General features: G+C 42.5%; 1 protein-coding gene across 1 annotated transcript in view; it reads left to right on the top strand.

Annotated features, from left to right (window-relative positions):
* Positions 1 to 5,388, top strand: part of CPLANE1 (ciliogenesis and planar polarity effector complex subunit 1) — a 59,634-nt gene extending 54,246 nt beyond the window's left edge. The window contains exons 49-54 of the mRNA XM_036403481.1: positions 391 to 452; positions 881 to 1,045; positions 2,384 to 2,496; positions 2,827 to 2,910; positions 4,231 to 4,400; positions 4,806 to 5,388. Coding sequence (XP_036259374.1) covers positions 391 to 452; positions 881 to 1,045; positions 2,384 to 2,496; positions 2,827 to 2,910; positions 4,231 to 4,400; positions 4,806 to 4,946 — 735 coding nt within the window. The 3' untranslated portion in view covers positions 4,947 to 5,388. The remainder of the gene's footprint in view (positions 1 to 390; positions 453 to 880; positions 1,046 to 2,383; positions 2,497 to 2,826; positions 2,911 to 4,230; positions 4,401 to 4,805) is intronic.
* Positions 5,389 to 14,407: the final 9,019 nt, after the last annotated feature.

Below are 14,407 nucleotides of genomic sequence, written 5' to 3'. Positions count from 1 at the left end.
TCTAGCAAACACAGGTCAAAGTGCAACCTTGTTCTGTTTTATATATCAGTTATTAGGAACACCACTGATTTTTAGGAAACTGGAGGTAAACCCATTTGAAACTTTGAGCTTGACTGTGAGGATGTCTCCTTAGGAATGTTAATATTTTAAGCATGTGAGGTATGGAAGATGTGACTGCAGGATTTCAGTATGTTTTTTGAGACTGGAAAGTTATAGAGACAATCTTACTTGAATTTCCTGGTTGGACCATATGCTTTCATATTGTGTTTTTTTTCTGAAGACTTTCTTAAGCAGTAACTTTCAAGTCAAGTAAGTACATTTTGAGAGTGAGAGACTGGAATGAGACCACAGTACATAATTAGTTAAAGATTTTTATACTTTTTTCAACAGCATCACAATCCTACTTCAAAGGATATTAGAGTCTTCCAGAAAAAGAAAGAAGAAAAAGACAAGTAAGTTGCTTTTAAATCCTTATTTTTGTATTAGTTTTCCAGTCCTGAGGAAGATGTAGAAATCGTTGTAGCTATATTGCTTATGAAACTTCAGATATGAATGAAATTTCAACCAAAAGCATGAATAATTCACATTTGCTTTTCACATTACCATTTAGGGAAACTCTGAACATTTTTATCCTTTAACTATATTTGTTGCTTTCCAAATATCATTGTTTGTTTTCTTTCCCCAACATTTACTCATTCATGCTCTCAAACCCTTCAGTAAGAAATGTTCTAACATTTTGCTAATGATCTCTTAAAAGGCTTAGTATATTTTCTGTGAAATCTTGTAAAAATGTTCTTCATGTAGCCTTACAGGACTCATAGGCCAGCTGCAGTGAAGTGAGTGACAGCATGAGGTAATGTGTTTTATTATTTCTCTGCAGAGCCCTGCTGTCTGAGCATCACAGAATCAGAGTATCAGAGGCACTTTCTCTGATGAATGAAATGTTATCTGAAACAGTGGCATCACCAGCAAGTGATCACAGGACCTTGTCCAGCACAAGATCAGCTCAAGCTTACAGAAGGAGGAAGATGGCATCTAGTACAGGGTAACACTTTAAGCATTAAACCTGCTCTGTTCTACTGGTGTCTTTACTACCCTCCAAATTTTGTAGCAAGTTTAGACAGGAATAGCTTGAGAGGAAAGTCATATGCTGGTGGAATCAAAGATACAATTTGTCTGGATCAGAGACTCTCAAGTCCCTGTTCCAGGCTTGTTAAAACCAGTACTGCAAATCTTGGAGGGAGCCCTAAAAATGCCTTTTAGAGCACTGAATACACCAGCTCAGGAGTTGGGCTGTAAGCAGTGTTCTAACCCATTCTACTGACATCAGTTCCTTTACAGTAAGGGTGCTTAAACACTGAAACAGGCTGCCCAGGGAGGTGGTGGAGTCACCATCCTTTAGAGGTGACTGGACATGGAACTCGGGGCTGGGGTCTGGTTGACAGCTTGTAATCCCATCAAAGGCTGTCCTTGATCTTGGGAGGTCCTCTGCAACCTCAGTGATTCCATGAGTGCCACTGGACTATAAACAGCAGTGTAGGCCCAAAGAGCATCTAACAGCAAGCAAGAAGCAAATAAAAATTCTACTGTGCAAACTCTAGACTTGTTCTCTTTCTTAATTTTTCATCACTTAGGATTTTACTTTTTCTGACTTTTGCACTGTGTTTATTGCCTTTTGGGGAGATGAGGGTATCTGAGTGTTGTGAACTGATACATTTACTCAGTTTGATGGAATTAATGCTACATGTGTATATATCTGATACAGGTGCATATTGCATTGTAGTTTTTCTTCCTATATATATAATTTTTTGCTTTTTATAGGAGAGATATGGAGAGAACTTTGGGAGAACTTTGTACTTACAGGGTAATAGGGAGAACTTTGTACTTACAGGGTAATCCTGTAATTTAATATTTCTGCTTCTCTTTTTCAGTACAGTACCTTTTTTGGTTACAGTTTCAGCACACAACATTAAACTGAATGTAGTCAGTGCTGTGCAGAGCCTGCTGGGTGTGTTCAAGAGAAGTTTAAGTGCATCAGCCCAGCCAGAATCAGACATGCTAAGGAACATCATGCAGGAATCCACTTAGGAGTGGCAGGAGCTACCAACTAAAAAATTTTGTTGGACCTAAACTGGCTCTCTGTGAAGCCAGTTTGATGTGTCTTCACTGTGATCGCAGCAGTTCTGATTCTGGTGAGGCTTACTGGCCCCACAAGCAGTGTGTGATGCTGGTCCTCAGCTCACTGGGCTGAATGTGATTCCTCTGGCTTTTATGTCTCTTCTGAATATGCCCTGCGAGGTCTGACCTGTGTGGAGGAAGGGTGTATGGTACACAGTAGCAAGTATTTAAGCTTTGTTGTGTTGGTCTTTTTGTCTTGTTGCAGAGGGCATCTGCACAGTCCTGTTCTGGCAGAAAGGAGCAGAACTGCTGCCAAACCTGGCTTTGGTCAAAAAGTTCAACGTTTCACCCCAGCTCTTGGTTTAACACAGTCCAGGGGTAAGAACAGAACTTTTTTTATGAAGGCACATACTGAAGAGGATCTTCAGGTGACTGCTGGATTTTTGGGAGGGATATCTGTGTAAAAAATCAGATTTATAAACCTGGATGTTTCCTGTCTTAAGGCGCTTGCAGTTTTGCTGCTATTGTTTTGCTAAATGATGAGAGTTACCTTTTCTTATCACTTCTCTTTAAATCCAAAGTAGTTTAAATTGCCATAGCAAGAGTACCATGTAATCCAGGCAGCAAACTTGTAGATAAAAATTTTAAGCATCTTTGAGTATATTTGATCAGCATTTAAAAAAGAAAATGCTTACTTTCTCTTTACAGGAAATGCCTGTATGCTTCTTCAGAAAAATATCTCCAGAAGAAGACTGAGAAATGCTACAAATGGTCCTGTTAAGTCCAGACACTGTAAGTTACACAGAACAATGCTATAATGCTGCATAATACAGGGGGGGAATAAGATGCAGATACAGCATTTGTTTAGAAGAATAAAATTCATTATTTTTTCTCCACTTAAAAAACCTTTTAATTGGAAACTTGTGAAATATTTTAATCACCTCTGTTTACCTTCTGAATAGTTTTAGCCAGGTGACAGTTTCAAGATTACTGAAATAAGTGTGCTAGATTTTGGTGAATTCCTGAAACACATGTTGTGAAATCAGAGGGACAGAGTCTTTTATCTTTCAATTCAAACCCACAGAGAGAAAGTTAATTGCAGATCAGGACACAAGAATTATGTCTCTCCCTTGCCTTTCTATGCTGCTGAATCTCTGAGCTCTTTAAAATAGGAATTGTCTTTGTTATCCCTCTATACAGTATCCATCTAATATATTATTTTGTCCTAATTCCATGTTAGCACAGAAAAATTTGACTAAGCTTACAAAAAATCCCCTTTGGATTTTAGTGGTACTTTGTCCCATGCCTGTCTTTGTAAGACTGGATCCAAAAAAGATTGTTCCTAATCAAATTCTTTAACAGATACAGTACTTGTTAACAGCAGCAGAATTTCTGATCAAAGAATGAGAAGTGAATCAGTCTGAGACTTAGGAAATGCTGTGGCCTGATTCTATTCTGCCTTACACCAGACTTACACTATTGGCATAATTTGGACAGTCAAAGGTCAGTGTATTTGACTTGCAGTATAGGAAATTGAGAGAAGTAATGATAAGCAGAAAGACACATTTCCTGAATCGCCTCTACTCATGTGGAAAAGTAATTTTTCTCCATTCGGTATATTCACTTTTTAAACTCTATATTCAGGTTGATCTTTCTCTGGTTTCCTGGTACCTTCTTGTATCTGTTTTTCCAGTATATCACATCACTGCTAAGGGTTTCATCAAAGTTCCATGTCTTCTGAAGAGGCACAAATTCAGAATTTATTTAGTTTAGTTCTCTGCCAAATAAGGAAGCAATGTGCTTTTTGTGGGGGACAGCGCCACACAACCTGGAGGCACCACACAGCCATAGGCATCATGGATAGTCCTGTTCCACTTTGTGTTCTGCCCTGGGAAGGCAGTTCAGAGCAGGAGGCTGGAAGGAACCAGCAGCCTTTTCTCACCATAAACTCACATCAGTTCTAGATAACAGAGCTTGCTGTTTTCACAAAGATTTACACACAGCTTCAGTTCCTAGAACCTGAAAGCTTCTATTCCTGAAGGCATTTCAAGAGATTGAGATGAAAAGTGCAAGAAGCGTTACAGGGCTATGGTTGGCCTGTTTTCTCCTCAGCTGCTGAGTGCAGAGTCAGCGGAAGCTCAACACAAAAGCCTCCTCGAGTTGCCACTGCAGTGCAGACAGAGGCTGTTGATCCTGACACTGATCGAGATGTGGTGAGCCCTTGGACTGTGCCTGATGATATCCAAAGAATACTTCAAGATACTCATGACTCCATCTTCCAGGTAGAGTACCTACTTATTCTATAAACTATTTGATATTTGCCACTTAACACTTTGTTTACTTCTGCTTTATTTAAAATGGGGTTCTCTATTCAAAATATGTGGGTGAGATAGATACAGAGGGGCATAAATGGTGGGGCTTCAGGAGAACGATGTTATTTTTTTTTTTACAATTGCAGTCATTCTTGTGAGCCTTGAAATTGAATGTTCTTTTTAACAACTGTAGAGGCACATTGCTTGCCCAAGCAACAGACACCAGCGGGAGGGCATTAACAGGAAAACAGATTGCATTTGTTGCAGAATAATCAGACACATCACTGGATTTGGACATGTTTTAAAAGAGTGGGATCATTTCTGCTGTCCATGAATGAAGCACAATGTTCAGTTCATCCTCTCTTGCCCCAACAGGCCTCTGCAGTGCACAGCATGAGCTTCTCTCCTCTGGGCAGCATCAGCACTGACAGTGCTTCTGAGAGCACAGGCAGCATCCTCAGCAAGCTGGACTGGAATGCAGTTGAGGCTATGATAGCAGATGTGGAAGACAAGTGAATAGTTCAGAGCCACTGTGCTCTTCCAAATACTTGCTGGTGTTTGGGTTTTGGTTTTTAAAATTAGTAATTGTTCTACTTAAAATGGATTGAGGCCTGCATTGGTTTCCTTCTTAAGCAGCATGGAAACTCTCACTGTTTCTAGCCTTGCCTAGATGAAGCTGAATTCCTTAAAATGTAGTTTTCCTTCCATATGTCTTCAGGTCAAGAAGAACTAAATATAGTTGGTAAAGGCAGACCCACAGTCTTAAACAGGTCTGGGTCAGCTGCTTTATATAGAAACATATATAAAACACACACAAAATGTTCTTTTATTTAAAAGCAGTGTACAACTGTTTTGTATTTAATATTTAACATACTATGAAGTTATTTTTATAACATAAGGGTTGTGATAAACTTGTTGAATAAAAGTGATTTTACTTGTTTCTGCTATAAGTGATTTACACATGTAGCACTTATAATTATTGCTGTGTACCACTAGGACTGTATGTGTAAATGTGCACTACTGTCATATTTTAAACCCAGCCTATTTGTGCAGTAGTTTTGAAAATGTTAGAGGAGTTTGAGTAATTGATAGAAAGAGCTACAAATAGTCAGAAATGAAAATGAAAAATAGACTTTTGTTAGGAAAGTCAGGCAGCACAGTGAGACACAAAGGGCAAGTACTTACAGGGGTAAAAACAATATCACTGTTCCTCCAGCAGGATGCTGCTGTTTAGAGCTCCTCCAGCAACCCCCAGGGGTTTGTAGAAAAATCTCCCCTGTGCTCAATGACCATCAAGCAGTTGTGATGTCTTTTGCATCATCACAGATGCAGCTGTGGTGACTTTTCCCAACAGCTGTAGTTTTTATTTTGTAGTGAAGAAATACAAATTTGTCATGGAAGTCAAAGGTGTATTGATTTCCAGTGGTTAATTACTGTCACCCCAAACTGTAATAGTTAAGAACCCTAAAAATTTCATGTTTCCAAGTGAAGCTACATCTTGGCAAGCATCAAAAAATAAAGTTCAGAGGGAGACTGTTACAGGATTACACACATCCTGGGATAGAACTGACAGGTCCTCTAGGCTCAGAGGTCCAAACTGGCCATGTTTTTTTTTTAGCAATCCTCAGAATCTGCATCAGCTTTTCCTACAGGGCTGACCAGAGTGCAAAACTCAGGATTGGGTTTGATCATCTTCAAGTGAAAGGGGCCAATGCCTTTGAAGAGCCAATCGAAGCATGAAACTGTGACTTTCCCCAAAGTGTAATACTGTGTTTCTTCAGAGTGGCAGCAAACAAATCATCAGGAAGCACTTTCTGTTCCTGGTGGAAAAATACTGTGAAAAATACTGGTTTAGCCAAGTGTGGAAATCTCATTATGCCCATGGCCATCTGTGAGAAAGAAGAGAAAGCATTCAGTCCATCTCATTTTAACAGTGGTAAAGGAAATGCTTTCTTGATGTGGCTCCAGATCCCCAGCATCACAAATCAGTAACACAAGGGTGGGGAGGCTTCAAAGAGCTCCCAGTCAGGATGTCAGCACTGAACTCACACCCTGGGCAGGCAGAGCTGCTCCTGCAGAGCCACAGCAGAGAGAAAAAGCACTTGGGACACGTGAGAAGATCATCAAGAGTGACCTCTTAACCAAGCTTCTTCCATGGACTCAAATTTTTTTGCACTTTCTCTTCTACGATACCCCTTTTAGGGCTGAAGAGAAGGAAACAGTTTAGAAGGTCTTTTTCTAAGAGAAGCAGATAGTCAATTTAATTTAAAGAAATCTTGAAATAGACATTAAAAAACCCTTGAGGAGGTCTCCTGTCATAGAAGTTATGAGGATCAAACTAATAAAAATCTGTTAAGTCATTGCAACCTTTTATAAACAAATTTTCTCTAATATCCTAGTAAAGGTAGTCTAAATACAACTGTATATGTTTTATTAATCCAAACTGGTTTACAATTTAATTGCTTAGTTTTTCAAGGCTGAAGTTTCTCTTGCAAAGCTGAAAGAGAACTTAATGCTTATGTTCAAATTTGAACATAAGATTTTCCTCAAGCACAAAATTGCAGAACTTGAAACTTTGGAAAAGGAAGACATTGGCAAATTTTTTTCTTTATCCAGCCTGCCTCATTTCTGCTATTCCTTAGGGGTTTTTTGTTAGTTTTTGGTGGTTTTGTGATCATAGCCTCTCACCTGGCTGTGACTCACTCACCATCTTCAACAGAAAAAAATTCTTCTCTATATCTAGCCTGAGTTGATCTTCTTTCTGTTTATCTCATTGCCCCTTTTCCTACCACTCCCTGCCCTTGTAAAAAATCCTTCTCCAGCTTTCCTGTGAGGCCCCTGCAGGTACTGGAAGGAGTTCTAAGGTCCCTCCAGAGCTTTCTCTTTTCCAGGCTGGATAATCCCGACTCTCTTAGACTGTCCTTGGAGGAGAGGTTCTCCATCCCTCTAGCTGTAAGACTCTGTGTCTGGGCGGGCTGTTTGGGTCCAATCTGGCGAGCTAAGGACCCCAGCCCACGCAATCTTACAGGGACAAAGGCAAAGGACCAGGAGCGCTCTTCTCCACGTGGGCACCAACGTCCTACCTTACTTTCCAAGGTGGGAAAGAGGCCAACCAGCTTCCTCTAGGGGGCTTTAAGAGCTCGGGAAGGGGCTGGAGGAGAAGGACTACAGCCAATGGGATACAAGTGAGGAGGGGCGAGGGGAGGGGTAACCCCGGAAGAGACCCCCAGTGCTGACACTTGCCGGGGGGAGGGAAGGAGGGGGAGACTGTGTGGTCATAGGATACAAATCATGTGAACAGTGCAAATTACCAAACACCCAGTGCAAACAACTAAATAACTGTTTAGTGCAATACAACATCTAGTCATCTTCATGGCCTCCTCTGGGCTGGCTCCAGCAGGTCCCTGTCCCTCCTGTGCTGGGAGCCCAGGGCTGGATGCAGTGCTCCAGGTGGGTCTCAGCAGAGCAGAGCAGAGGGGCAGAATCCCCTCCCTGCCCTGCTGCCCACGGGGCTCTGGATGCAGCCCAGGACACGTTTGGCTTGCTTTTTCAGGAGTTTCCAGGATTCCTAAAATACTCAACATTCCCAACCATATGTGTGTTTATACTTTGCATAGAATAAATGTTTAGAAACAAATTAACTTTGTTTCTCTTAATTTTTGGTTGGTGGCTGGCATGGGAAATCTTCAAAGTAGCCTCTTTAGGAAAATTCTTTAAGAAAAGTGAAGAATAACATCGCCAGACACAAACAAAATCCTCATTTTTTAGTTACAGTGTCCTCCTCAATGTGTTTGTCAGTGGTCTGGATGCTGGAGGTGAGTGCACCAGTAGCAGGTTTTGCTGATGATCCAGACTGGGAGGTGCTGTGGATAATTTTGAGGTACAAGAGGCCTTGCAGAGGGATCTAGATAGATTGGAGCACTGAGCAATCTTAAATGGGGTGAAATTTGTCAAGTCCAAATGGTGGATTGTGCACCTGGGAAGGAGTGACACCGGGCACAGGGGTGAAGTGGGAGAGGGGTGGCTCAGGGTGGGTCAGCAGTGCCCGGGCAGCCCCAAGGACAAAGCCCATCCCAGAGCACTGAGCAGGGCACAGCCAAAGCCCATCCCAGAGCACGGAGCAGGGCACAGCCAAAGCCCATCCCAGAGCACTGAGCATGGCACAGCCAAAGCCCATCCCAGAGCATGGAGCAGGGCACAGCCAAAGCCCATCCCAGAGCACGGAGCAGGGCACAGCCCAAGCCCATCCCAGAGCACGGAGCAGGGCACAGCCAAAGCCCATCCCAGAGCACTGAGCAGGGCACAGCCAAAGCCCATCCCAGAGCACTGAGCAGGGCACAGCCAAAGCCCATCCCAGAGCACCGAGCAGGGCACAGCCGGCCCAGGGAGGGGATTGGCCTCGCCTGGGGCCTGCTGGGCCCTGCTGGCAGAGAAGGATGGGAAGGTCCTTCCGTGCATCCTGAGGAGGGAATCAGAGCTGGAACCTCCAGTGAGGAGCAGCTGAAGTCTTTGGGCTTGTCCACTTTGGGGAAAAGGAGGCTGAGGTGTGACCTCACTGCTCTCCACAGCTTCCTGAGGCGGGGAAGGGCACAGGGAGGTGCTGAGCTCTTCTCCCTGGCATCCAGGGGCAGGATGCATGGGAATGGTTCAGAGCTGAAGCAGGAGAGGTTCAGACTGGATACCAAGAAGTATTTCCTTACCACAAGGGTTGTAGGTGGTCACATAGGAGAACAGGCATCCTGGAGAGGTGGTTGATGCCCCAAGTCTCTCAGTGTTCAAGAAGCATTTGGACAGTGCCATTAGCAATAGGTTTTAACCTTTACTCAGTCCTAAAATGTTCTTTGGATTAGCAAAAAGGTCTTTGGAAGCGGCAGTTGGATTAGATAATTGTTGTAGGTCCCTTCCAACCATAGCAGTTCTGATCTATTCTATTCTATTCTATTCTATTCTATTCTATTCTATTCTATTCTATTCATTTCTCTACTGTGACATTGAAATGCCAGGTTAATTTTGTTAATCAAGCAGTGAGAGAGCAGTGCAGCACCTGCCAATTAATGGCAAGATGCTGGGAAAAGTGATGAACTTTTACACTAAGGGTCATTATCCCCAGCAGCTCCTTGGCATCTTTTACCACAGTCACTATGCAAGAAACCTCATTTTAAACATTAAAATCCTATTTTCTTCCTTGCACAAAACCATGTAAAAGTACAAATTCTCTTTTGCGTTTTAAACCTGCATATCTGCACATCTGCATGTGCATATTACCCACTAGGTACAGGATCTCCCAGGGGTTTCTCAGCTGTGTTTGAGTTGGTGGCTCTCTGTCAGCTCTGTGGCTGATGCAGGGGCGCTGCTCAGGCAGGGTGGCAGCAGGATGCCTTCTGTTGTCACACCTTGGCAGATGCTCCTCAGGGCTGGCGGGGCAGCAGGACCACGACAAGCCCAGCTCAGCTGCCCCTGACAGGGGCAGATGGTGCCAGGATGGTGCCAGGATGGTGCCAGGATGGTGCCAGGATGGTGCCATGGCAACCAATGGCTGCCAATGGCTGCCAAATCCGCGGCCCAAGGCTGCTGCCAAGGACGCTTGCACTGAGATGCTGCTGGGGCTGCGTGCTGTGGCAACCAGCCCCTGCCAAATCTTTTTAGGAATCTCATCCAAGGAGACCTGAACTTCCTTTAGCACTCTAATAGCATGGCATTTCCATCTGAACGAAAGATAGGGAAGCTTCACAGATTAATCACATGATCACTTTCTTTAGATTAAACCATATATAGAGGCTGTGTTCTCTATGCATTTAACATTTTAATATGTTTTGATCTTTGTTTTCTGTAGTGTTTTCTGCTGGAAAGCTTTAAAAAGTCAAAAGCAATTTATTTCAGGAAAAAACTTTCTTGCAGGAAGTTTAAAAAACAGCAACAAAGCAAAATTAGAAGTAAAACCAAAAACAAAACTAAAAAAACTCCACCAACAAAACCCTGAAAAGAGACAACACCCAACACCAACTTGGAGACAACACCCAACACCAACTTAAAAAACCTGAAAAAATACAAGAATTAAAATAAGATGGAAAAGACAAAGCTACAAAAGTAAGAACAAACTATTTCAACTATTTTGGTTCTTTAATATGAAATCTTGATTATTAAGGGACTCAGGCAGTAATAAAGTCAATGGTACTTACCATGTAAGTACCTGACACAAGAGCACCTCCAGCTGAAGCCAGAGCTCTGGCTGAGATATTTAAACTTAGACACTACTAACAAGATGTCAAATTCTGTGAAAAGACAGATTAAGATACACAGGGCTGTTATTTGTGTTTTCAAAACCCTTGGCTAATGAAGAAACAGAAATAGTTTGGTTTTAAGAGGAACATGCAAGGGAAGAGAAGGGAAGTTTCCTTTTGGGCTCCCTGTCTCCTCAAAGCCATACTTACACCTTCTGAAGATGGGAGCAAGGGTCTTCAGCTGTGGAATTTCAAGGATCCTACTTAGGCTTCAAGAAATTATATGTAGCTTTGGAATGTGTACACAAGATAAATCTGCACTACAATTTGTAAAATTTTGTAGGAAAAAGGAACAAAACTTTATTGCTATCCGAACAATAAATACAACTCTAAAACTTCTTTTGAAATAAGATTTTTATGAGTTTGAGATAACACACAGGCGGTAAAGCAACAGAAGACAACCCTGAGCCTCACCTGGGAACTTTTCAAATACACTAAAATAAGGGAAGGACTTTTTTCTTTTTCTGATCTAGAAAGACACAACCAATAGATGGAAGGAAAGTTCAAAAAGTTCTTAAATTTGAAAAGGACCTGCCTTGTAATTATGTGCACCCTCCTACCACCAGTATCTAGTATGACATTTAAAGAAGTGGCCAGAGTGGGTTTCCTAGCCAAGACTTAAAAATCAAAGGTAGGAAAAATTTACACTAACCATGGGGGATTCTGTAATTGGGATCAGTTGTCCAAAGGAAAAAACTCAGTGTGTAGAAGCCTGTACATGGCTGGTCTGGAAAGTTTGGTCTGGATGGCTCAAAGGCTGACCACAGACTTGATAACGACTTCTGCACCAATTATTTCATGTGGATTTCAACACGAAGGGAAGGGATCCTCTCTCTCTTGAGTGGAGCAACAGCAGTACCTTAGGACAGCAAATAAAAAGCCTGGATGAGGAGTGATCCAAATCACCCAGAACTTGGTATTTTGTGAATCTGTCCTGCAGTTTGTCAGCGCAGATGGAACTGCAGGGACTCATCACACAGGTGATGTTCAAGGTTGACCTTGGATCTGAACATCCACCTCCACATGAGACTATTCAAAATAAAAAAGCTCTCACAAATAAGAAACAAATAGATTTTCTCAAGGATTCATCACACTTTGCCTGTGCTCACAGAATACATTTAGTCTATGCAGGAAACCCACTAAATGTCTCCCTCCACACATATATTTCTGGCTTTCAGGAATTTAAGTGCAGTGAAGGAGTATTTCTGTACAATCACAAATGCTAACAAGAGAACAAAACATGCAAAATAAGAGACTGAAAGAAGACTTGTTCAAAGACAATGCAAGTCTTCAGTCTGTGCTTGTGGAGTCAAAATGAAAAGCAGATGGCCCCCTATATGGTTTCTCCAAAATAAATTACATGGGGCTGTTTCCAGCAAATTTTGTAGCCTTTTATACTTGGGAAGAAAAATACAAATAAGGGATAGGTAAAACAAATTCAGAAGCCCTGAATTTGAGAGAAGAGAAAGGAGGAAGTGCATTGAAAGTGAGGGGATGGACAGACAGTGTGGGCAGTGAGGTGCAGCCAGCACCAGCAGTGACCCACCCAGCACAGCTCGGCGCTGGTTCTGCAGCTGCTGAGGGGCAGAGGCTGCAGGCACAGCTGCGGCGCCCTGCCCACGGCCAATCCCCAGGAAAGTGGGGGTGAAATCAGATCAACCACCTTTCCAGATTTTAGGAAGCAGGATCTTGTTTCAAAACAGAAATATGAGCCTTTCAACACAGCCGCACAAAAACAGCGATGGAGAGAAGCTCCTTTGAAGCCCAGCCAGGTTGCTTTAGAGGAGAGGCCGCTGGGGTACGGGTGCCAGACTCTGGCAGCCACTGGTGGCGTCCCGCTGCCACTGCGCGCAGGAGCCCCTGCCCTGGGATGGCTGCCACGGGCACAGCGCACCTTGGGCCGCCACCCCGCTGGGGGTGCCGGCTCCGGTCCCCGCGGGACAAACCCGCCCCTGGCCCGCCCGCGCCCCGAACCGGCCCGCCCGGCAAGGAGCGTCTGTCTGCAGGAGAGCTGGGCAGCTGTGAGCAGGGCATGCGGCTGAATGGCGCAGAAATTAGAAATTATGTAGTTATGTCTGATGGGGGGAACGCAGACTGGCAAGAAGTCTCCCAGAATAATCCAAAAATGTATTCCCTGGATGATTTACAGGTGCCCAGGCATAATTTGAGCACTGTGAGCATAGTGAAAAAGGGATCAACAAAGTGTCTGCACATTCTAGGATTAAAAACTTCCAAGTTTCATTTTGGAAGGGTCCAGATTGAACTCTTAAAACATTTATTTTAAATAAATGAAATATTAAAATACTATGAACTTATTTGTATATAACAATAACACTTTAATATTTAGTCAAGGAACCATGAGATCTAAAAATTTGCTACTTACATTAAGAACTCACCCATTACAACTGAAAACGTCAATGATAAGATGACAAATTCTCTGAAGGATATGGAAATGCTCATATGACCATGGTGTGGCTCTTTGGTGAGCAGAGGAACACTAAGATATAGGAATTGTGGTTTGCACTCCTGCTGTGCGTAGGGCATGAGAGCTCCGGAGTGCTGGGACACAGGAAAGCACAGAAAAGGTGTTTGTCTGAATTCAGCATCACTGTGATCTGCCTGGGGCTCAGAATCAAAGCAAAGGATCAGCTGAACTCATCCATTCGTTTCCCTGGAATGTCATTAACACATGCATGCGGCAGACTGTCCTGCTGTTAACCAGCACCAGATGAGCCAGACCTGATTAAAAACTTTTTTTTTACATGAGCCACAAACACATTAAAGAACTATTTCAGGGCTGCAAGGTATTTCATGTTAGAGCTACTGTTTAGCACAACCTAATTATTCCACAGTAACAATATTCTTACTAGTGACACCACAATAGCAAAACAAAGCCTAAAGTTTGAGTAAAATTTTAAAAATTTAAATATCTTTTTTTTTAATGGCCACACCTTACTAAAATACTTATGCTGAATATTTCCCATGCCTACTTTTGTACACGTTAGAGTTGTTAATATAAGCAATAAAGAACCTCAAAAATACAAAAGGGTGTTACTGAATCATTTAAAAAAATACTTATAGTTCTATCAAAAACTATTGTGATCTTGAAAATATTCAAGAATTATTCTGCAATTTTACAGTATGAAGTGGAAGATTAAAAATAATAATTTCATTCTTATTTAGATTGTGGAAGTGTCTGTGTTTTCTTAAAAAGTACAATATGGCTAGTCTTAATTCAAAAAGCTTGGTACTCCTTTGTTAGGTAAGCTACTGCAACAAGTTCCATGTATGGATCCTGTACTCAAAGGGAGAAAGCAGGAAGGATAAAAAATTCAATAATCTTATAGCTATATATGTAAAAATCTATAGCCATACAGTGAAAAAATACTACAAAGCTATGTCAATACAAAGGAGTAAAATTGTGTAACTGGATCAATTACTGCACTGCAGCACTTTAAGAATAACCAAAACAAAACCAGACATTTTTTCACGCAGAAAAATTCTTATGTTGGTGTGTGCTGATGCTGCTGAGGTGGTTCCTGGTGGTACCACTGCAGCTGCTGCTCAGGGCCCGAGCCCTGCACTGACCCCGCTGGGGCTGAGGCTGGCACTGACTCCACCAGCCCGAGTCTCACACAGCAAACTGGAGTTTGCTTCCCAAAACAGGGCACTGCCACCTTTTCCCTTCACAGCCGG

Source organism: Molothrus ater, chromosome Z (genome assembly GCF_012460135.2).
Source record: "Molothrus ater isolate BHLD 08-10-18 breed brown headed cowbird chromosome Z, BPBGC_Mater_1.1, whole genome shotgun sequence".
In the NCBI taxonomy this organism is placed as follows: Eukaryota; Metazoa; Chordata; class Aves; order Passeriformes; family Icteridae; genus Molothrus; species Molothrus ater.
This window is presented reverse-complemented; position numbering and strand designations above follow the sequence as displayed.